Here is a 24,413-nt window from a genome sequence, read left to right on the forward strand (position 1 = left end):
TAAGATTAGGTGGTGTCTTTCATTATTTTTTTCTAGCCGTTGTCATATCTTCCTCTCTTGTATTAGTTTTGTGATTATTTTCTCTTAAATGTTCTGAAAAAGTTGAATGATTTGTCCTTTTTTTCCATGCTATGGTATGTTCTTTGTGCTGGGTCTCAAATGTTCTGCTGGTTTGTCCAACATACCTTCCATTACATGTGTTGCATTGTATAGTCCTGCTTTCTGGTAGATGTGTGTGTCTTTGTTCATTTTTAGAATTTACTTTTGGATTGAACTGTTTCTTTTGAATGCTATGTTTATGCTTTGTCTTTTGAAAATGTTATTTTCTGTGTGAGTTTGTGCTTGTATGTCAATATGTATCATCTTGAATCTTCTTTCTTGTTTTCATGTACTCTTTGTGTTATTAGTGCTTGTTTGTGTGGTGTTTTATTGTATTGTTGTTTGTGACTGAGTATGTATGATTTTTATTGACTGTATTTATTATTTATTTTATGTTTGATTTTTTGACAATATTACTGTTGTACCCATTGTTTATTTCTATTTGTGTGATGTTGTCCAATTCTGTGCTGAGTGGTACTGTGTTGAGTCTATGAAGCATGTTTCTGAGTGCTTCTTAGTTCTGTGGGTGTGTGTGGTTTGGAATCTGATGTATGACTGTGTCGGTTGTTGTAGGTTTACAGTAAATTTTGAATCTACGTTGACTGTTTTCTTTTTTAATGCTTATGTCTAAGAAGGTTATGTGGTTGTCATGTTCTTTTTCCATTGTGAATCTTATCAGATAGTAACTTAATGTTCATAAACATTGGACTATGTAACAATTTACGACATGTTTAGGAAAGCAGAAGTAAATATAGGAACTATGAATATCGTAAGAGGGATGTTTATTTTAGTAAGAAATATTGTAAAAACACTTGATGACATCCATACAATGTATATTGTACTACGGATGAATAAATAAATAAATCTTTTTGTGTATTGTGTTACATCTGCATGCAACTTGTCAATTTTTGCTGGTGGTTCATCAGTTAATTAAAGGATATTGTCCCTGTATCTGAGCCAAAAGGTATGTTACAATTCTTTGTGATAACATTTTTAAAAATGAGGCCTTCTATACAGGTTATGAAAAGGTTTACTAGGGCACCTGACACTGATGCCCATCTTCTTATGAACAGTATTCAGAAATAAATTGACAGCAGTTCTGGTCTGTTATCAGTTTCAACAACTAGCATATTTCTTTGATGTTTTCCTCTGGAAGTTATGTTTTTTCTATGATTTCTTTTGTTTCTGCTACTGGTATGTTACAATACATATCTTCTATGTCAAAAGAGAAATGGGTAGATGGGTCCAAGTTTTTTAGATCTTTTATGAGTGGTATTAACTATAAGGTGTTCCTTATAGTTCTATCATCTTCTGTTTTATGGTTTTCAGATAGTAACACTTACTAGACATCATACTTCATCTACTGGAAAGATTATTTCTGTGTACTGAAAACAGGCTTGAATACAGATGAAATTTTAATCAAGGTATCCCATGGGCAGGGAAATTCTGGAGTATCAGTTTGGTAAAGTTAATCCAAAGTGTTCATGCTGTAACACTTATCATGAGCCATTGTGTAAAAAGAAATTACCTCAGCTGAAGGATGTTAGTGTGTGCCACACATGTTACATCAGTGTATAGATATGACAATTTTAAGGTGGAAACACAGATTTTAATCATCTAAAATTTTCAGTCAATGTTATTGTTATCATATTTCTTTTTTAGCTACAAAAAGTAAATAAACATTTCAGAAATTTAATGTTTTAAGTTAGTCATTGATAACATAATAATGAAAAGTTTAAAATCATCAAGAGATGTAATGAATGTGTACCTGTAAATGGAATTACTAGCTTAGATGAAAAATAAATAAATAAATAAATAAATAAATAAAACAAAATATATGTACGAAAGTTATCAATTTGCCAACAGTTGTATTTACATTTATGGGGGTTCATTTGCTTGTTAGGTAAATCTTAAGACGCTAACTGATGTTTCACTCAGCTTGAGATGAAGTTCTACTGATTTTCATATACAGTACTGTATTTATTTGCATATGAACTCTATAAGTAACAAGGAAGGTATCAATAAAATGTTGTTTTTTGTTACTTACCCATGTTAGACATACATACTTCTTCACATTCTTCTTTGGTTTCAAAATTATTCCTATTTCCTCGGCAGCCACCATATCTGAATTCTGTACATTCTTCTCCATCAAAAAACCAGCGAATATACGTTCCTCGACAAGAGCCTGATCTTTTTGGACGCTGGCAGATTTCTGGAGACATTATAATGGTGTTTCACATGTAAACAAGTAATTTAATATGTAGAAAAAGAGTTTACATCTTACTGACTGGAAGTAGGTACTATCATTTTGGACAACTCTCATATTAGTATAATGTGCAATAATACTTTTGAATTTATTTATGTAACAATTAGAACTTTGAAAGTCCAATATTTTTTATCTCCGTGCTTAAAAGTATGTGATCAAAATGTGGAATAATTCATAGCTATCTGCGGATTGACCAGCCGAGGCTAAGGCTGCGGTCACAGTGGAACCAATTTTGGAGTCCGCCGACGACCAACATCAGTTGAAGACAGCCGATCGTTTCAAATCAGTATGCCACTACGTGCGCGGTCACAATGTAGCAGACCTCATAGTCCGAACATACATATTTTGGATGAAAACCGGTGAAAGTCAAATCAGTTTTTTTTTTTTTTTTTTTTTTTTTTTTTGTAATGGCCGACATAACAGGAAACTTGAATTGTGAGAAACTGATAAGTTTAGACAAAGGCAGGGTTTGTGGCATCCTGAGCATAAAAAATAACATAACCAGGATAGTGGGATACAGTTCGGGATCTATGGAATGAAATTGCAGGTTTATTGGAAACCACAAGTGGGTAAAATCTTTATCAGAAATTTTAGATGTGGATTATAACCTGGAAAAATAATTTATCAAATGAGAAGGATGGCTTATCTTTTGCTTAAAGTTACTGAAGTGGATCTTTTGGGTTGTGGTATGTGTACATCAGCTGTCTACAAGTTATTATCATGCTTATTGGTGTTGTTCTAATGGCAATAGGGTGGTGATTCTGTTACATAAAGTTGTTTGCAAATGTGGTATGTTTTAGGTGTTCAGAGTGTCTTACACTAAACTTTATATTTGTCTTTCACATGTATATTGAATGCCAGTCATTGAAGGTTACTTGACGTACGCCTTGTAACGAAATAGGCTGTATTGGGTTATGTGGAATACCCAATATGGCATGTTTTGAAGTATGCGGTACACAGTTTAACAGATGTGGGTAGTGTATAACGACACTTAGTGAATAGTGTCACTTAGAGCAACAATGTGAAGTAGTTGAAACGAAAATGTTAAAATGTGTCACAGACCAATTAATGTAGGTTCTTTATCAGGTACAGTGAAGTACAGTTAGGATAAGTCATTATCACTTTGATATGAATTTCGGGATATTTTGAAGAGGAAGAACAAGTTCTGGAATTAGTGTTAATAGTGTATAAATGATAGTAACCTTTTTCATTCAGTTTTGTAATTATAATTCAACTAGTAAAATTCATTGTTTACCATAACACAAATTAACTACGCAAACCATTATTTCTGGAAAAGCTTAGCATTTATGTTTCTTTGCAAGTCAGGACAAAATAGAATATTCGTTAAACTGGAGACGATTCAGAAAGACAATTTGTATCATAAATAATGTTAGAACGATTCATTAATTTTTTGTAACGCGATTTACAGATTTTGTGTTGCACGTAACTATTCCCCATTTTAGCCTTCAAATGTTATAAAAGTCATTTTGAACGTTTGAATTGTAATTTTAATGTTGTAGAAATATTACCAGCTCAAATTTACTAAAATCGCGTGATTAATTAAATTACGCAAAGATATTCGAGAATGTTCTGGACTGAATAATAAGAACTTAATTGTTAGCTGTACGTATGTTTCAAAATTGCACTTGTAAAAGTTCGTTAATTTCGGAAACATGTATTGCCATTGAACTCGTTTTAATTTCTACTAAGACTCTATGATCTCAGTTTTTGCTGGATTAACTTATGGTAATTGTAACATGAAACATGAAATAACATAATAATGTCTAAGTACGTCATTGTTAAACGATGTATAAATACACCTTGCACAAAAGCCTTGGAGGGGTGTGGAGTGCGGTTGGAGTAATATCTGATGAGTTCCGGTTCCTGGGAAGTTGTGGCAGTCAGCTGTCCTGTATATGTGTGTAATAAAGAAGTGTTGACAACAGATTAATTGGTGTACGTCTGGTAGCGACCCAAGACTTTCTGCAGCGAAGTTATCACCTCCAAAAATGTAAAAAATGGTACGATCAGCTGTACTATGTTAAACCTGAATTGATGGTATTGCTACGTTAGATTTAGTGAATGGAGCTGGTATGAGAAGTTACGTTAGATTTGACATTGGAGCTGGGCTTCTGGACGTGGTTATGCTTTAGCCTGCACTTATTCCCATCTTTAGTCACACGCTTTCCAGAATAACTAGACGGTTACGTCGAAATAGATGGACTGCTGTACAAGATCACAAGTAAAGGAAACCACCTAGTTATTCTGGAAAGCATGTGAGAGCAAACAATGATGGAACAACATCATTCTTTATTATCTGGACACTATGGTAAGAAAGCAACAAACATTGAAATACTGAGGCATGTTGATGGCCAAGATGTAAAGCTGAGGTTTCGGAGTTTGTTTCACAATGTGATTCCTGCAACAGACGGGATGATTCGGGAAAAACTAAGTCACAATTACAAGAACTGCCAGAGACTAGTGAACCATTCGAAAGAGTCGGATTTGATGTCATTGGACCTTTGCCTAAGACTAAAGATGGGAATAAATACATATTGACCATGTTAGATCATTTCCGCAGGTATCGTCTCGTGATACCAATACCTGATTAGAGTGCCGAGACTGTGGCCAAGGTTTTTATAAAAGATTGGATTCTTAAGTTTGGATCACCATTAAGCATAATCAGTGACCAAGGATCAAATTTCATGAGTGAATTGCTAAAAAAGACTTGTAACCCAATGCAAATAACGAAACTAAGAACGACAGCAGCACATCCGGAAGAAATGGTGCATTGAGCGAATTCACAGAACAATCATTAAGATGGTTAGCCACTAAGTAAGTAGCTAGCATGTGTGGCTTCGGTATGTCATGAGTTCTTACAGTGCAAAAATGTACACATCAGTTGGCATCAGTCCAGACGAAATTATATGTGGAAGAAGGATGCATTCACTTTTGGACTTTGCACTATCGAGCACTGGAATCAGCAATTAACATATAAAGGAAGAGCGCAAGCTAAAGGAGCCATGGAAGTAAGTGAATTGGTGGAATGATCGATCTTTTCTGCAGCAAGTGAAACAATAGTACTGATTCAGAGATCTTGTCTACCTGCGCAATGAAGTGTTAAAAAAGAGTCAGGTCAAGAAGTTTAAGAAGTTTTGGAAAGGACTGTATCTGATCTTGGAGGTGTTGCCGCCAGTCACTCTTAAGCTCCAACTGTCTTTTCATTCAACTGTCATTCATGCCAGTCGTGTAAAGTGGCCTCAATTGAGGAGAAGATTAGCGTTTAACGTCCCGTCGACAATGAGGTCATTAGAGACGGGAGCAAAAGCTTGGTTAAGGAAGCATGGGGAAGGAAATCCAACGTGCCCTTTCACAGGAACCATCCCGGCATTTGCCTCAAGAGATTTAGGAAAATCACGAAAAACCTAAATCTGAATGGCCGGACGTGGGTGTGAACCGTCATCCTACTGAATGCGAGTTATGGATGTAGCGACGTTTGAAAGCGATCAAGTGGAGAACAATGTAGTGGTTTAGGACAGCAAACAAGGGTGTGTTTTGTGAGCTGGGAACAGACTGTCGAGTGCCGTGATCGCAACATATGAATTTTACAGTGAAATGTTGCAGCATTAGTTGTTAAACTGCATTTCAAGTGTTTAGTGAATACATATTGAAAAATAGAAATAAACTACCTCCTCAAATTATAAATCAACGTGAGTGACTCAATATTTCAAATTTCACTGCAGTACCTGCCTGCATTGTTTTTTATATTTTATTTCAGCTTAAAAACTGAGTTTACGACAGGTGTGAGCTGGCACCCTATGACGAAATACGTAGCCAAACATTGAGACCAGCCACGTCTCAGGGCCGCTTAATTAAGCTGAGTGTAACATATATATTCGTGCCATAGCACATAGGGGCTCAATGCAAACTATTCAAACTTCAATGTGGAATGCCCAGTACCGTTGTAGCGGTGTCGACTTTATAGTAAAAATAGCGAAGAAAATCATGTGCAATGGCAGCCGCCACAGGAGCATCCTCTAACGAAATCCACGTCCTCCACAAATACTGTCCCATCTGTGGCACGCAGCCGCCTGCGTAAAGCTGAAACTAAATGTCCGCCCTCTGTCGGAATGCTCACTTGCGTCGCTACAAACAAACGTATAATGTAGCCAGACGTGTCATAATGAATCAAATGTTTTCTCTCAGAAGAAATTAAAGAGATCACCAGATCCCAAGCCCTGTCCATTAGAAAGCCGCCATCACGATTTACAAGATTTTGTGGTAGACATTTTTCCACTGATTCTTTAATTATTGAATCACAGAAGGATCACCAGAAGGGTTTCCATAACAGATCCCCACGCTGATACCACTTCTATAAGGCGTTTATGAGGGTTGTATGCTCGGCTGAAGGTCTCCCTTGGTATTTGACAGGATTATTGTGGCCATTGGGTCCATGAGATACAGAAATACGTGAACTACGAGTTATTAGCTATCACCACTTTATATCTGTATAGACATTTATAAAAACGTGCTCGCTACGCTGACCCGTCATAACTGTGTCTGACGTCCTACCACGAACAAATACGGATTTTTCAATACTCCACTGAGAGTCAAAGAAGACATAATTCCACGACGAAACCACGCGCGTTGGACACTTTTCTGCCTGTGCAGGCAGCCAGCGACACGAGGCGACTACTGTGAGTGTGGAGGCATTCTGCGGCCGGCGTGTACTGACACCACAGTTTGTCAGCATTCCGCGATAACGCCATCTCACACTCGCATCCAAGCGTGGCGGTTGCGTCCAAGTCTGTGACCCTTACAATCTAATATTTTCATTCTTTCACCTCAAATACCTGTACTACGAAATTTTTAACGCTGTGCAAGTGCACTGAAAGACACTGAAGTATTGTCGATTTTCTTTATTAAAAGCAACACTCAATCTGAAATAATACTGCCCCTAGGAAAATATTATTATTTCTTTCCTCAAATCCAATGGGTAAGTGTTTAGAGAGCAGTGAAGTGTACTAGATGTGATTATCTCTATACCCTGCCAGTACTGCATTAATTTTCACCATTTTTAGAATAGCGTGAGCTTCTGTGAAACCAAAAACCTACATTTCATATTTTATCCATGCATCATATAAAAGAAACAGGTGCTTTCACCACGTAAGTTAACCTTAATAACCTCATAGGCAAAAACTTTACACGCCGAAGTTGCATATCCTGCCACTGTAGCATAATAAACCACACTCTGAAAAATATGTTTTGGAGAAATCATTAGTGCAGTGTATCACTGAAACTACATATTTTCGTAATACACGCTATAAATATGAAAAACATCAATTACAGCCTGTTAGTTTCCAAAGTTGTGCTGCCTTTTGACGCCAATCGCTGGTGAGGGAAGGAAAGCGGCGTCACAAAGTCAAAGCGTTTTTAACTTTCGTGGTGTGGTGTTTTTCCGTCCATCTCATATGTTTAAAACTTGTCTGGTAATTCCAGAAACTGAGGAAAGAGTGTACAGTACTCGCGACGTTCTTTTCGAGGCAGATATAGCTTATTTACCTGCATTCGGCGTCTTTTTAGTAGCAAACGCAGCACTACAGCACTCGTCTCCAAGCACAGAGGTATCGTGGTATCCACTCCGTCCTTGGAGGTTAAAATCTAATCTACTTCATACGCAGAATATGTTCTCACCTAACCACCTAGATCCAGTCAAAAACTGATGAATGAGATAGGACGCACAGTGACGAAGCTTTCGGTCGATGTTATCGGGCAACGTTTGGCGACGGCATTTGACGACCGTTGTCGGTGCCACTGTGAACGCAGCCTAAGGCACATAACTCAGGGCTACGTACAGGGCTCGCGAGAAGGATTTAGGAAATCTACATCATTCTGTTTCCATCGTGCAATCACAATGACAATGCTGAACATACCAAACTAAAAAGAGAGTGAAAACTAACAAAACTGTCACAAGTAGGATATCTGAGTTTCACAGTACTCACATTAATCAATCTACATCTGACCGACATAAATCAAATGAACAACTTCCCACTACTGAAACTTCTGACTCTCACAACAAAGAAGGTTTTCATATGGTTCGTTCCAAGGTCAGACAGAAGCGAAACCGCACAGACCCACTCTCAGCTTCATAATAACCAAGGTTGACCATGATATCACAAACAATGAAATGGAAGAGGAACTAAAGATACAGGCAGTGCACATCATCTCCCGGTGCACATTATCTCACATTTCACCCAAAGACCTACCAATATTAGAAAAATTAGAGAAACAACTGACAGGCTACTTGCTCACCATTTTAGAATGAACTGTGTGCTACATAACGTATAGCTATTCAATCCCCTTCCTTCTCAACCAACGCAATGTAGAAGACGCAACAGTTTTCAACACGCGTCCGAAAACTGCTAAAATGAACCCAAATGTGCGAAATGCAGTGGGCTCTATCTAATTTTAAGTGCATAGTAGACTCGAGAAAAGAGATTCCAAAATGCAGCAACCGCAATATTGATCGCCTTGCTACTGACCAAAATTGCAGGAAAGACCGAAACAGACTTTGTCTGCCGACAAAACTGAAAAAAAAAAAAAATATTGAGTGCATTGATGAACTTATTATGCCCTCCGATCCAGTTCAGTAGGAACGCAGCCAAACAGAAAACTTTCTGCACATCTTCTACATAGTCCTTCTAACATTCTACAGGAAAGGACACTGCGTGTTCTAAGAGGTTTCAGTTTTGCAGCCGGATCATGGTGAGTTCTTACCACAATATTTTGGCGAGCTGCCGTCCAACCATCTTCAGCCATTCCTGAGCATTGGATTACCACAGGACACTCTATGGATTATTCTGCCACAAAAATCTTGGCCCCAGTGAGATCCTTCTGGGATTCAGTAATTAAAGAACCAGTGGAAAAATGTCTACCATAAAATCTTATAAATCGTGATAGTGGCTTTCAAATGGACAGGTCTTGGGACCTGGTGATCTCTTTGATTTCTTCTGGGAGAAAACACAGTAATTAAAGAACCAGTGGAAAAATGTCTACCATAAAATCTTATAAATCGTGATAGTGGCTTTCAAATGGACAGGTCTTGGGACCTGGTGATCTCTTTGATTTCTTCTGGGAGAAAACATTTTATTCATTATGACACGTCTGGCAACATTAGACGTTTGTTTTTAGCGACGCGAGAGAGCGTTCCGACAGAGGGTGAACATTTAGTTTCAGCTTTACGCAGGCGGCTGCGCGCCACAGATGGGACAGTATTTGCAGAGGGCGTGGATTTCTTTAGAGGACGCTCCTGTGGCGCCTGCCATTGCACATGAGTTTCTCTGCTATTTTTACTATAAAGGCGACACCGTTACAACGGTACTGGGCCCTACACATTGAAGTTTCAATAGTTTGGATCGAGCCCCTATGTGCTATGGCACGAATATATACATATATCTCAGCGTAATTGAGTGGCCCAGAGATGGGCTGGTGTCAATGTTTGGTAATGTTTTTCGTCATAGGGTGCCAGCTCACACCTGTCGTAAACTCAGTTTTTAAGCTGAAATAAAATATAAAAAAACAATGCAAGCAGGTAGTGCAGTGAAATTTAAAATATTGAGTCACTCACGTTCATTTAAAATTAGAGCAAGTGGTTTATTTCTGTTTTTCAATATATATTCACTTAACACTTAAAATGCAGTCAGAGAGGCTTTTACGTAAGGGCGGCCTTTAACAACTGATGCTGTAACACTTCACTGTAAAATTCATATGTCGCGATCATGGCACTCGACAGTCTGTTCCCAGCTCACAAAGTACACCCTTGTCTGCTGTCCTAAACCATTATATTGCTCTCCACTTGATCGCTTTCGAACGTCGCTACATACATAACTCGCATTCGGTAGGACGACGGTTCAAACCACGTCCGTCCATCCTGATTTAGGTTTTCCTTGATTTTCCTAAACCGCTTCAGGCAAATGCCAGGATGGTTCCTGTGAAAGGGCACGGCGGATTTCCTTCCCCATCCTTCCCTAGTCCAAGCTTGTGCTCCCGTCTCTAATGACCTCGGTGTCGACGGGACGATAAACACTAATCTCCTGCTCCTACATACATACTTGTCCCCGAACGTGGCACGTCCGTCTCTTAGCGTCGCTCAGAACCAACTGTCCTCAAAGATGGCCGCCCTATGCACCCTCGAAACGACTGTCTAACTCAAAACAATGTTTGACAAAAAGAATTACGAATACTCTAAAACTCAACACAAAAGCATGTATGATACATATAAAATATGGAAAATTTCGGGCAATAACAATTTAAGGTCCAATTTTCTGTATCTGCCACCGTTTTTTCACAAATAATGTTCCTGTGGCGTGATATTGCTCTTCCCGGGTTTTTGATACTTGACATAAATGAACAAATAAAAATACATACTTAATTACTCATCTACCACTTTAAACTCTAGAATGCTGCCGCTAGCTTCGTCTCTTTAAATTTACTTATTACCAAAAACACAGTTTCTCTCAGTTGAATCCCATATTCCGACCTCTCATTAAAAATGGTACAGATTCTGCTAAATCGGCTGTGATTGCTCGAAGCAGCTCTATGAGGTGCATTCAAGTTCTAAGGCCTCCGATTTTTTTTCTCCGGACTGGAAAGAGATAGAAACATGTGCATTGTTTTAAAATGAGGCTGCGTTCATTGTCAATACGTCCCAGAGATGGCAGCACCGTACGGCAGATGGAATTTTACCGCCAGCGGCGAGAATGAGAACTGTTTTAAATACTTAAAATGGCGACGTTTTCCTTACTTGAACAGCGTGCAATCATTCGTTTTCTGAATTTGCGTGGTATGAAACCAATTGAAATTCATCGACAGTTGAAGGAGACATGTGGTGATGGAGTTATGGATGTGTCGAAAGTGCGTTCATGGGTGCGACAGTTTAATGAAGGCAGAACATCGTGTGACAACAAACCGAAACAACCTCGGGCTCGCACAAGCCGGTCTGACGACATGATCAAGAAAGTGGAGAGAATTGTTTTGGGGGATCGCCGAATGACTGTTGAACAGATCGCCTCCAGAGTTGGCATTTCTGTGGGTTCTGTGCATACAATCCTGCATGACGACCTGAAAATGCGAAAAGTGTCATCCAGGTGGGTGCCACGAATGCTGACGGACGACCACATGGCTGCCCGTGTGGCATGTTGCCAAGCAATGTTGACGCGCAACGACAGCACGAATGGGACTTTCTTTTCATCGGTTGTGACAATGGATGAGACGTGGATGCCATTTTTCAATCCAGAAACAAAGCGCCAGTCAGCTCAATGGAAGCACACAGATTCACCGCCACCAAAAAAATTTCCAGTAACCGCCAGTGCTGAAAAAATTATGGTGTCCATGTTCTGGGACAGCGAGGGCGTAATCCTTACCCATTGCGTTCCAAAGGGCACTACGGTAACAGGTGCATCCTACGAAAATGTTTTGAAGAACCAATTCCTTCCTGCACTGCAACAAAAACGTCCGGGAAGGGCTGCGCATGTGCTGTTTCACCAAGACAACGCACCCGCACATCGAGCTAACGTTACGCAACAGTTTCTTCGTGATAACAACTTTGAAGTGATTCCTCATGCTCCCTACTCACCTGACCTGGCTCCTAGTGACTTTTGGCTTTTTCCAACAATGAAAGACACTCTCCGTGGCCGCACATTCACCAGCCGTGCTGCTATTGCCTCAGCAATTTTCCAGTGGTCAAAACAGGCTCCTAAAGAAGCCTTTGCCGCTGCCATGGAATCATGGCGTCAGCCTTGTGAAAAATGTGTACGTCTGCAGGGCGATTACGTCGAGAAGTGTTGTGTCTAGACCATACAGCCTAGACACAATGCTGTAGCCGATAGGGCACGCAAGGCTAACGCAGACGGGCGTGAAGTCTGGAACATGAGAACTTATAAATGAATAAGAAGAAAAGTACGTAGATGCTTGTTACTTAACTTTTAATTAGTCCTTGGAATACATCTCTCTTGAATATTAGTAAGCTATAGGCACTGATACAAATGGCGCCTTGCTAGGTGGTCGCCAGTTAACTTAGCAGAGGGCTATTCTACTGTCTATCTCTCGGCAAATGAGAGCAAGGCTTAGCACGTCCAATCGCTAGCTATGTTGTCCGTACAACTGGGGGGAGGTCTCCTCAGTCTCTCGAGACCTGCCATGTGGTGGCGCTAGGTTTGCGATCACACAGTGGCGACACGCGGGTCCGACATGTACTACAGGACCGCGGCCGATTTAAGTTACCACCTAGTAAGTGTGGTGTCTAGCGGTGACACCACAAGAAGTAACGCCAGTTTAATCGATTTCGGGTGAGTAGTTAATTAGAAAAAAAATCGGAGGCCTTAGAACTTGAATGCACCTCGTACTAGCCGCATCCTTATACACTTTGTTCATATGAATCGGGCAAAGCATTGCCGAGATATTAGCTTTTGAACTTTCAGAAATTTACAGTTTTTAAGGCGATAATAACTTTTAAACTATTATATATTTTTGTGGCGCGTCCAGATAACTTAGCTTTACATATTTTTATGCCCATGAGCGCCACCTCGCACCTCTGTGTCACTCTTAGTTTTGTTTTTATCAACTTTTCTCTGGCATATAAATTTCTCCAAGCGCACAGCACGGCCATACGCGCCCCTGCCAAACGCTCGTGTTTTTCCAAGGCCGCGTAGACGCTAGCCGCTCTCCAGGGCCCCGTAGCAACCGCCAGCCACGTGCTCTGCGGCGGGAAACAGCCGCTCTAATCTCCCGCCACAGGTTGTATGTTCACACCGTGTAACGGCTCTTATGGCCAGCTACCAATAGGCAAAAGGCACACCATGCCTAATATGGTTCATGGCCTAAACGGATGCATATGGAATGCATACAGCATATATCCCTAGGTAGGAGTGTTCTGGCAGTTCCTTTGTAATGAGGAATTTGACATCTGCCTCTTCCAGGAAACTTCCTAATACCCGGCATCCATGCTTGGGCATCAAATATTAAGACCTCGCTCAAACACCATGTTGTGCAGCTCCCACAACTAGCAGCAATTGAGGCCACTGCTGTTGCATTAGAAACAACTTCAGGTCAGATTACATCCATTTCAGTTTATAGGCCACCTGGAAGACTACTAGAACCCAGAGCTTTTGAAGCATTACTGCCTCTCCGCAGTAAACTTTTTATTGCGAGACATTTTAATGCAAAACACGCTGAGTGGCACTCCAGGGCTACAAACAATAATGGTCGCCAGCTACTATGCACAGTTCGGCAGCACAACGGGGTAGTTTTAGAGCCGTGCGACCCGACTTACTACCCAAACAATGCATGCAGCCCGTCTGTTCAGCTCGATATCGCGGTGTTGAGGGGAGTGGGACACGTCACTACTGCAGCAAGTCGTATGGCTCTCTCGCCGAACCATCTGACGGTCGTTTTCGACATAGATATTGACGCTTTGGAGTCACCAAACGACGCCGGCAGCTAAGGAGGATAAATTAAGAACAGTTTAGAGAGAACCTGCAAGACTCTCCATCCCAGACCCAGATATCGTCGGCGCAGACGAGACATTGCGGCAGCTTACGGTGGAAACTCTCCGGGCTGTAGACACTGCCAAGCCTAGGGGTCTACAAAGGACACCTGACAAATCGTGTCAGTTCCTCCCTGAAATATCGCAGTCCGTTTCAGACAGGAATAGGCTTTCCCATGAATGGCAAATTACACGCCATCCTGCCACCAAGCGCCACTCAAACCGGCTGCGCCGCGAAATAAAAGTGGCGGTGGTTAACTACTGAAATCACAATTGGAAAGTCAAAGTAACAATGCTTTGCATTGAAGAAGGCTCTGCCCGGCCACTAACTCAACAGTTCTTAAGGAAGGGGCACCGTCTTCCCCCTCTGCAAGTCGGCAGAGAGATTGCCTGCGAACCTGACGTCAAGGCCAACGTCTTGGCTGATTGATTTGCGGACAATTTTACTCCGGTAGAGGATGATACAGATGAACAGCATATGCAAATTGTACAACAACGGCTGCCCATTTTTCTTGCAGACGACACAGATGATGCCATCGAACCCTTCGCTGAGGAGGAAGTTGACACCCAACTTCGCTCCCTAAGTACCAGGTTGGCCGGCAGCTCTGACCAGGTGGAAGCTCTTATGCTGAAACAATTCCAGCCTGATGCATTGCGGCCTATCACAGATGCGTTCAACTACAGCTCTGCGAAGCTACGCTTCTGCGTAGAAACGTGGAGAGGTGGTTGCCATTCTCAAACAATGCAAAGACGCCAGGCTTCCTCAAAACTATCGGCCGGTAAGTCTGCTCCCTGTTCTGCCTAAAGTATCATACGATTCGTGGAGCATGTGGACAGGGAGGGGGTTGATTCCCGCAGAGCCGTTCGACCACAGCAAGCAACACCAACTACTGCGTGTTGTCGAGGTCACGATGGGAGACCTAGGGCGTCGGGAGTTCTCAGGGGCGGTACTTCTTGACATCCCTGAGGCCTTTGGCTGCATATGACACGAAGGTATCCTCTACAAACTTTTTATGGTGGGGGTTCCGACGCCGCACGTCACACTCATCGCGTCTTATTTGCGTGACAGACTGTTTACGGCATCTCAACCAACTGGCCTACACGTGCGGGAGTGCCGAACTGGCCGGTTCTCGGCTCCCTGCTGTACTCCCTGTATACAGCCGATGTACCGCACACAGATAGGGTATCCCTAGCATTATCTGCGGATGATACCACACTCTACGCGCGTTCCCAAAGGATCGACGTCGTTCGTCGCCATTTACAGGAGGCTTGCGATGTCCTAGGACCCTGGGCTACGAAATGGCGCCTTAGTTCAATGCCACTAAAAGCCTGGCTGTCGTAGTAACCTTCAACCGTTGCGAATCACGGGAGGTCCCATCTCCGGGTCTCGCACAGCTAAGTATCTGTGGGTAACTCGTAATAGGTATCTGACCTGGAAGCAGCATATTCGTGAGGTCTGAGGGAAAGGGCATGCCTGTTTCGAGGCGCTTTACCCGCTATTAAATCTGGAATCAACGCTTCCTACACATGTGAAATTAAGCTATATCTAGCACTGATCCGACCAGTGCTAGAATACGTGTCTGCAGTGTGGGGGAATGCAGCCGATACCTATATTCGTCAACTCTAAGGGATGCAAGGGAGAGCTCTGCGACTCGCCTTGCATTTACCTCGAGACTAACCAACCAGGGCTTTCATGAAGAGTCAGGCATCCCCATGACAAGGGATCGAATAAAATAGACTGCCCGGAGGTTCTATGTAACGTCGCGGCAGTCTGACAATCTGCTAGTTTCAAGTCTGGGAAACCAGCAGCACAGACGACGGACTACCAAGTGGTCCGACTTGCTTCGAATGTGATGTAGGCTTATTACACACATGACAGTGGTTACGATGCAGAGATGACAAGCTAAACAGTTATGTGAACACAAATACACTTCGAGGGAATGCAGGAATAGTTTTACAAAACTTCACATCTACATCTACGTGATTACTTTGCTGTTCACAATAAAGTGCCTGGCAGAGGGTTCAATGAACCACCTTCAAGCTGTCTCTCTATCGTTCCACATTCGAACGGCGCATGGGGAAAACGAGCACTTAAATTTTCTTATGCGAGCCCTGATTTCTCTTATTTTATCATGATGATCATTTCTCCCTATGTAGGTGGGTCCCAACGGAATGTTTTCGCTATCGGAGGAGAAAACTGGTGATTGGAATTTCATGAGAAGATCCCGTCGCAACAAAAAATGCCTTTGTTTCAATGATTGCCACTCCCATTCACGTATCTTGTCTGTGGCACTATCTCCTCTATTTCGCGATAGTACAAAACGAGCCGCCCTTCTTTGAACTTTTTCGATGTCATCCGTCAGTCCCACCTGATGCGGATCCCACAATGCACAGCAATACTCCAGAATAGGGTGGACAAGCGTGGTGTAAGCAGTCTCTTTAGTAGACTTGTTGCACCTTCTAAGTGTTGTGCCAGTGAATCGCAGTCTTTGGTTTGCTCCCCCCACAACGTTATCTATGTGCTCGTTCCAATTTAGGTTATCCGTAATTGTAACCCCTAAGTACTTAGTTGAATTTACAGCCTTAAGATTTGTGTGACTTATCGGGTAACCGAAATTTAGCGGATTTATTTTAGTACTCATGTGAACAACTTCACACTTTTTTTATTCAGGGTCAATTGCCACTTTTCGCACCATACAGATATCTTATCTAAATCATTTTGCAATTCGGTTTGGTCATGTGATGACTTTACAAGACGATAAATGACAGCATCATCTGCAAACAAACTAAGAGGGCTACTCAGATTGTCTTCTGTGTCTTTAATATAGATCAGGAACAATAGAGGGCGTTCCTTGGGGAACGCCGGATATTACTTCTGTTTTACTCGATGACTTTCCGTCTGTTACTACAAACTGTGACCTTTCTGACAGGAAATCACGAATCCAGTCGCACAACTGAGGCGATATTCCATAGTCACGCAGTTTGATTAGAAGACGCTTGTGAGAAACGGTGTCGAAAGCCTTCTGGAAATCTAAAAATATGGAATCAATTTGACATCCCCTGTCGATAGCACTGATTACTTCATGAGTATAAAGAGCTAGTTGTGTTCACAAGAACGATGTTTGCTGAATCCGTGCTCACTATGTGTCAATAAATCGTTTTCTTCGAGGTAATTCATAATGTTCGAACAAAGTATATGTTCCAAAACCCTTCAGCAAATCGACGTTAGTGGTATGGGCCTGTAATTCAGCGAATTACTCCTATTTCCCTTTTTGGGTATTGGTGTGAAATTGCTCAATATGGTCTATTGTACCAGCGTTCTCTGAAAGGAACTGGACCGGAGGCTTTGCCTTTGTTAAGTGATTTAAGTTGCTTTGCTGCACCGAGGATATGTACTTCTATGTTTCTCATCCTGGCAGTTGTTCTTGATTGGAATTCAGGAATATTTACTTCGTCTTCTTTGGTGAAGGAGTTTCGGAAAACCGTGTTTAATAACTCTGCTTTAGTGAATGTCATCAGTGACTTCACCGTTGTTATCGCGTAGTGAAGGTATTGATTGCGTCTTGCCACTGATTTGCTTTATGTATGACCAGAATCTCTTTGGGTTTTCTGCCAGATTCTGAGATAGAGTTTCGTTGTGGAAGTTATTAAAAGCATCTCGCATCTGAGTACGCGCTATCTTTCGAACTGCTGCAAAACTGTGCCAATCTTGGGGACTTTGCGTCCTTTTAAATTTGGCATGCCTTTTTCGTTGCTTCTGCAACAGCCATCTGTCCTGTTTTGTGCACCGTGGGGGGTTAGCACCACCGTACATTTCTCTCAATTGCCGTCGATACTATCGCTTTGAAATCATTCCTCATCTTTTCTACGCTTACGTGATTAGACCGGAAGGAGTGAAGACTATTAAAAAGGCGTTAAGAGCATTTTTGTCAGCTTATTTAAATAGATGGTTGTAGGTGTTACGGTATTCAGCCTAGTAGCAACTACCTTGTGGTTGTTAATCCCTCTATTCGTCGTGATACTCCCTATCTGTCCAGGATTATTTATTGCTAAGAGACCAAATATGCTCCCGCAACTATTTACGCTTCGAGTGGGCTCATGAACTAACTGTTCAAAATAATTTTCTGAGAAAGCATTCAGTACAATTTCGGATGACGTTTTATGCCTGCCGCCTGCTTCAAACGTATAAGTTTTCCAGCATATCGAGGGTAGATTGAAGTCACCACCGACTATAATTGTATGAGTGGGGTACCTATTTGAAATGAGACTCAAGTTTTCTTTGAACTGTTCAACAACTTTATCTTCTGAGTCGGGGGGTTGGTAAAGCGATTCAATTAATAGTTTAGTTCGATTTTCAAGTATAACCTCTACCCATACTATTTCTCAGGAACTATCTACTTCAATTTCACTACAAGGTAAACTACTCCACTAACAACTGTATTTAATCTATCCTTTCTGAACACTGTTTGAAAAAAATTCGGCTGTACTTATTTCCGGCTTTAGCGAGTTTTCCATACCTATAACTATTTGAGCTTCAGTGCTTTCTATTAGGGCTTGGAGCTCTGGTTCTTTCCCAACACAGCTACGACAATTTACAACTACAATACCGATCGTTTCTACAACTACCTTACTGTGTTTTACCTGCCCCCTTTTAGACGGACGCCCTTTCTGCTATTTCCTGAGACCCTCTAACCTAAAAAACCGCCAAGTCCCTCCCACACAGCCTCCGCTACCCGTGTAGCCGCTTCCTGTGTGTAGTGGGCTCCTGACCTATTAAGCGGAACCCGGAAACCCACCACTCGATGGCGCAAGTCAAGGAATCTGCGGCCTACACGGCCACAGAACTGCCTGAGCCTCTGATTCAGACACTTCACTCGGCTCTGCACCAAAGGACCACAGTCGGTTCTGTCGACGATGCTGCAGATGGTGAGCTCCGCCTTAATCTCGCAAGCAAGACTGGCAGTCTTTACCATTTCTGCTAACCGCCCGAAACCAGAGAGAGTCTCCTCCGATGCCTGTGCTAAATAGACAGTTATGGCTGTCTTTTTAGGAAAAGAGCAGGTAGCAGTCTCCATCGGCAGAAACTCACCTGAAGGTCGCTGGACGGTTACCAGCTGAAATATTGTGGCCAGAAGTCAACATGATCCGGCTGCAGTCCCGGAACCTCGCAGAATAAGGACACTCGTAATGGACACAGCGAAAACAGTTTCAATAAATGGAATCTGGATATCACGCATGCCTGGAACAACGTTCTTATTTATGAAGGCGTGCTGAAAGTAACGCCTTCGAATTTTTTGTTCTTTTCTCAATATCTTTTGAGCTATTGCACGTCATATATGTTACTCGACCGACTTTCCCACTTCGCTGACATTAAGTTGCAACCCTCTGCCTCTACAGGGCTACAAATTGTAGCATGAAGCGAGATGATGTACAATCTATGTTGGTGCATGAGAGACCCTCAGAAAACTGAAAGCAAGAATTTGAGGAGTTCGTCCACACGTGGAGCACCCACTCCTTCAGCATGACAATGCCAGACCACACACGAGTGCTACGACGTCTGCAGCAATACACCGTCTTGGGTTCACTGCAATCGATCATCCTCCATACAGTCCCCACATGGTGCCATCCGATTTTCATCTGTTTCCAAAACTTAAAGAACGACTTCGAGAACTTCACTGTGATAGTGATTACGTTATGCGGGCAGAGGTAGGGCTGTGGCTCCGTCAACAAAATCAAGCATTCTCCAGTGATAAATCAACGAACTGGTCTCTCGTTGGGAAAAAATGTGTTAGTCGCCAGGGTGAAAATAACGCAGGACACTAGAAACCAAGAATGGTACTTTACATGCATGCCTGAACAGGGTATCGCGAATATCTGTGTCGTAAATTCTAAAGGTGTCTGCGTGAAAAATGAATTTCTTGAAAACCTAATAAGAGAAAGATATTATCAAGCAACTGCACTAAAAATCACAGCAAGGCACAAGAGACCTCTCTTCTTTGCGACAATATATGCACCTCCAACCAAAGAGCAGCTAACAGATCTAATTAATTGCATATTCACTCGGGCCGGCTATAATCATTGGCGATTTTAATGCTAGATGCGCAATATTTGCTGACAAGTCAAACAACAAAAATGAAGAACTTCTTGTAGCCCTTTTGAACGATAATCTCGTCAAACTCATAAATGAGTTTCCGACTTTAATCAGTCACTGTTGCATCTCTTTCCCAGATCACATATCTACTAGTAGGCCTATTTATTACCCGTACACAACAAGTAGCTCGACAGTTCAGCGAGACTGAAATCGAGGACAACACATCTAGTGGCCACCTACCACTTACTATAATTTTTTTTTATTATTTTTGCTATCGAGTTGAGCCTCTATGGACTGCTTGGTAACAAACAACTTCACTCTAGTGTCCAGCTCTTGTTCGTGTTCCAACTTTGACTTCCTGCCAGTATCTTCTCAGCTCACCAAGAAGTGCCTGTTTATGCTCTTCAGATAATGGTCCTCTCCGTCTTTTGGACGTTGATGCCTTTTTAAAACCTTGGTAGTTGTTCACCAATATTCTAAATTTGTTCCTGTCAGGAATTTCTATCTCTGAGATACCAATCTGCCTAAGATCTTTTTCACATTCTTCGAACCATCTTGGCCTTGTTTTCTTGGATCGGATGAAACTCCATATTCTTTTTGTTAGTCGAGCACCGTCCATCCTCATGAGATGACCCTAAAACAACAATCGTCTCTTCTTAATGAATGTTGTAATAGGTTCTGTCTTGCTGTAAAAGTCTTCATTTGTTCTCATTTGCCATTGTCCACCAACCCATCTATTACCTAGGATTTTCCGTAATATCCTACGCTCTCGCGTTTCCAGCCGCTCAGCTTGACCTTGCTAATTCTTGGTCAAAGTTTCGGACGCATATAAGCCCTCAGGTTTTATAACTGTATTATAATGTCGGAACTTGGCCCCTATATTCATAGACTTTTTGTTATAGGTATTCTTTGTCAGTTGGTATGCTTGGTCTAACTTTCTCTTCCTGACATTAATTGCTTCTTCTTCTAATCCATTCTCCTGGATGACTTCACCGAGACTTCCTGTAATATTATACTATACTATTATATATATTATACCATATATTTTATATAGTATTAGGTATTATATTATTATATATTATATATTATACTATAATATTATTTCAACTACAGCTATTAGCCACGCAAAAACAGAAAAAAAATTAAAACTATCTTTAACTCAAGAAATCTGAACATAAACTCCAGATTCGAATATTTAAGCACAAAATCCAGCGTAACAGCGTAACACACAAAACGATCAGCTAGTGTTAGTAACACAACCAACCATCGAAAAATAGTGCGGCCAAGAAGAAAATAGTTGAACACAGAGTAAGACTGGCCAGACACAAACTAAACAAAATTAAACGAAAACCATCGAAAAATAGTGCGCCCAAGAAGAAAATAGTTGAACACAGAGTAAGACTGGCCAGACACAAACTAAACAAAATTAAACAAAAACGAAAACGCTAGGGGGCAAATAAAACATCAACCAGACGAATTTGGTAAGGCTGAGTGTGACACTCTTATCGACATAATGAGAACGGAAATCTCATCAATTCAGAGCTAATAGAGGGCAAGAGAACCTAGACGACTATATCCTCACAATCCAATACAAACGAATCATAGGGCACACCGTTTATGAAGAACAGACCTTAATAACATATGATACATCATTACAGACCACCGTGAGAAAGCAGTAATGCTCCGCTATGTGCTATAAAAAGTTCGACAAAACCATCGAAAAATGGTAGCATGGGTATTAACTTTGTTAATCCAAAACTCGAACACAACCACTCATCATTCCATTACTTTATGAAATTACGGAATATGAGATAGTTTGAGCGATATTAACTGGTAGAAATATAGCCTCTGGGAACGATGTTAAATGAAGCCAACAGCTTAAACTGCTCCTAAACAAGGCCTCTCTAACACGTTAAAACCGTTATTCGGCGCGGTCTTAAAAATTATATATAGTCTCCCTGCAATGTAAAGAAGCTAAAATCAGGATGATAGTATGAAGGCTTTCACGACCGGATGACATATCTTCTGGTAAACCTTCCGGGATGTAAGGTCGTGGTCCATGAAACTCTTCAGCTCCTAACGTTTCGTCCAGAGCTGCGCTGGACATCTTCAGAGGGGTGTTTCTCCTCCGGTGAGTCTTGCCGGAGGAGAAACACCCCTCTGAAGATGTCCAGCGCAGCTCTGGACGAAACGTTAGGAGCTGAAGAGTTTCATGGACCACGACCTTACATCCCGGAAGGTTTACCAGAAGATAAAATCAGGATGATTCGGAAACGTAACAAATCGTAAAACAATCCCAGCAGACATATTAGCTTGCTCCCAGTTGTAGGGAACATCTTCGAAACAATTATTAACCAAGACTACATCAGTTCTTGGAAGACAACGATATCAGAACAAGACGGACTCAGGAGCAACCGCAGCAAAGTACGACTGAAACAATAACACAGGTATACAAATGGTTTGCAACAAATAGCCTGTCATTTACCCTCTCAAAAACAAATTTAATGCAGTTTCAGACAGCAAACAAAAATTTGTCAGAAATTAAATGAAACTTCTCACATAAGATTTCAAGGAATACAAATGGATGATAAATTCAGATCGAATGAACATATTGATTACCTGCTCAGGAAATTAAGCTCAGCATGTTTTGCACTAAGAACTGTTTTGACCTATGTTAAAACGGAAACAATAATTTTGTCATATTTCGTATATTTTCACTCTGTGATCTCGCGTGGTATAATACTCTGGGGAAATGCTGCATTGGTGAGTAAAGATTTACATAATACAAAAACGAGCTGTAAGGTTGATCTGCGGTATTTTGTGGGCACGTATTCAAGACACTTGTGAGTGTCACTATCCCAAGACACTTGGGATGCTGACACTCACAAGTCAGTACATCTGCTCGTTAATGATATTTGTAGTCAATAATAAAAACCTTTTGCTAAAAAGCTGTGATATTCACAATCACAGAACAAGGCAGAGGCAAAGCCTTCACAAAGACTCAGCTACCCTCAGTACAGTACAAAAAGGACTGGAATTATAATTTACAATAAGCTCCCACTGAATATAAAAAAGAACATTGACAGCCTTAATGTATTCAAGAGGAAACTAAAACAGTTCCCCATAAACCATACTCTATATAATTTAAATGAATTTCTAGAACTATAAGAATTGTATAAGATGTATTATATTATAAATGAAATAATTTGTATGCCAATGGATGTAATGTTGTATATCTTCTATGTATATTATCTGCAGTATGTTTTTTTATCTTGAATGTAATATTGTATATCTTGTGTTTATGTTATTAGTTTTTGTCCTATTTTTGTCCATATAACATTATATTCATTAACTAGTCCTTTACTATAGTATAGTCGTTGAACGAAATGTAATGTTACAGGGTCAAATAAAAATCAATCAATCAGTCACAGCCGACACTATTAGGTTAACGCGTAATGCGACAGAAGCATATAACATGCAGACACAACCGCAGAACTTTTATTGGACATCGAATGCGCATTCGATGACGTGTGGCGTGCTGGACTGCTCTTTAAAATGTAACGTTTTAACGTTCCATGCGAAATCGTGCAATTAATAGCAGATATAGACTGAGGCACAAAATTCAAGTCCAAGTCGGTGACCAACTGTCGACAAGTTTCACATCAAATGCAGGTGTACCTGCGTCACATCTTCGCTAATACACACAATCTATAAAGATGACATTCCTAGATCTTGGTGGTGACATTATGGAATAGCCTTATATGAGGATGATACTGCATATTGATGTCACGCCCTAACTTGTGAGAGAATTAACGGACATGACAATGACTACATACCTTACATAACAAGACTGAAATCATGGCTAAGCAAATGAAGGATAAGGCCTAGTCCCAGAAAAAGTCCGTTGATATTGTTCTGATACCGCAATCTCACTAATCTGCAAGCACAGAAGCCATAAAAAATAAAAATTCGCCCCAGAGAACATGAAAACATCCCACAAGCAGCTCAGCTACACTAGGCTTTAAGATCGTCTTTAGCTAAAGTTTCATTAATTCGGCTTGGCGACCTGTAAATAACCGTTTTCTATAAAATGTATGCTACAGATAGAAACATTTTCTATGTTAACATTACCTCTTCTTCCTCAAAGCTGAACACACCGATTATATGTTCCAGGATCTTTGGGGTGTCCTGCCTCGGGCATGGATGTGTGTGATGTCCTTAGGTTAGTTAGGTTTAATTAGTTCTAAGTTCTAGGCGACTGATGACCTCAGACGTTAAGTCCCATAGTGCTCAGAGCCAGGATCTGTGGGTAACTTATAATAGACAATACTACTACCTTTAGTCTTCTGATTATAGTTTTCTCACACAGCCGCAGCACAGTTCGACATTATTAACGTCAAATAGAAAGAATAAAC

The 24,413-nt window shown here is 41.1% G+C and overlaps 1 protein-coding gene across 1 annotated transcript in view; it reads right to left on the bottom strand.

Moving 5' to 3' along the window:
- Nucleotides 1-24,413, bottom strand: part of LOC126252562 (spondin-1-like) — a 692,355-nt gene that overhangs the window by 158,756 nt on the left and 509,186 nt on the right. Inside the window, exon 12 of the mRNA XM_049953462.1 lies at nt 2,147-2,311. Within this exon, the coding sequence (XP_049809419.1) occupies nt 2,147-2,311 (165 nt within the window). The remainder of the gene's footprint in view (nt 1-2,146; nt 2,312-24,413) is intronic.

Source organism: Schistocerca nitens, chromosome 4, assembly GCF_023898315.1.
Source record: "Schistocerca nitens isolate TAMUIC-IGC-003100 chromosome 4, iqSchNite1.1, whole genome shotgun sequence".
NCBI classification, from domain to species: Eukaryota; Metazoa; Arthropoda; class Insecta; order Orthoptera; family Acrididae; genus Schistocerca; species Schistocerca nitens.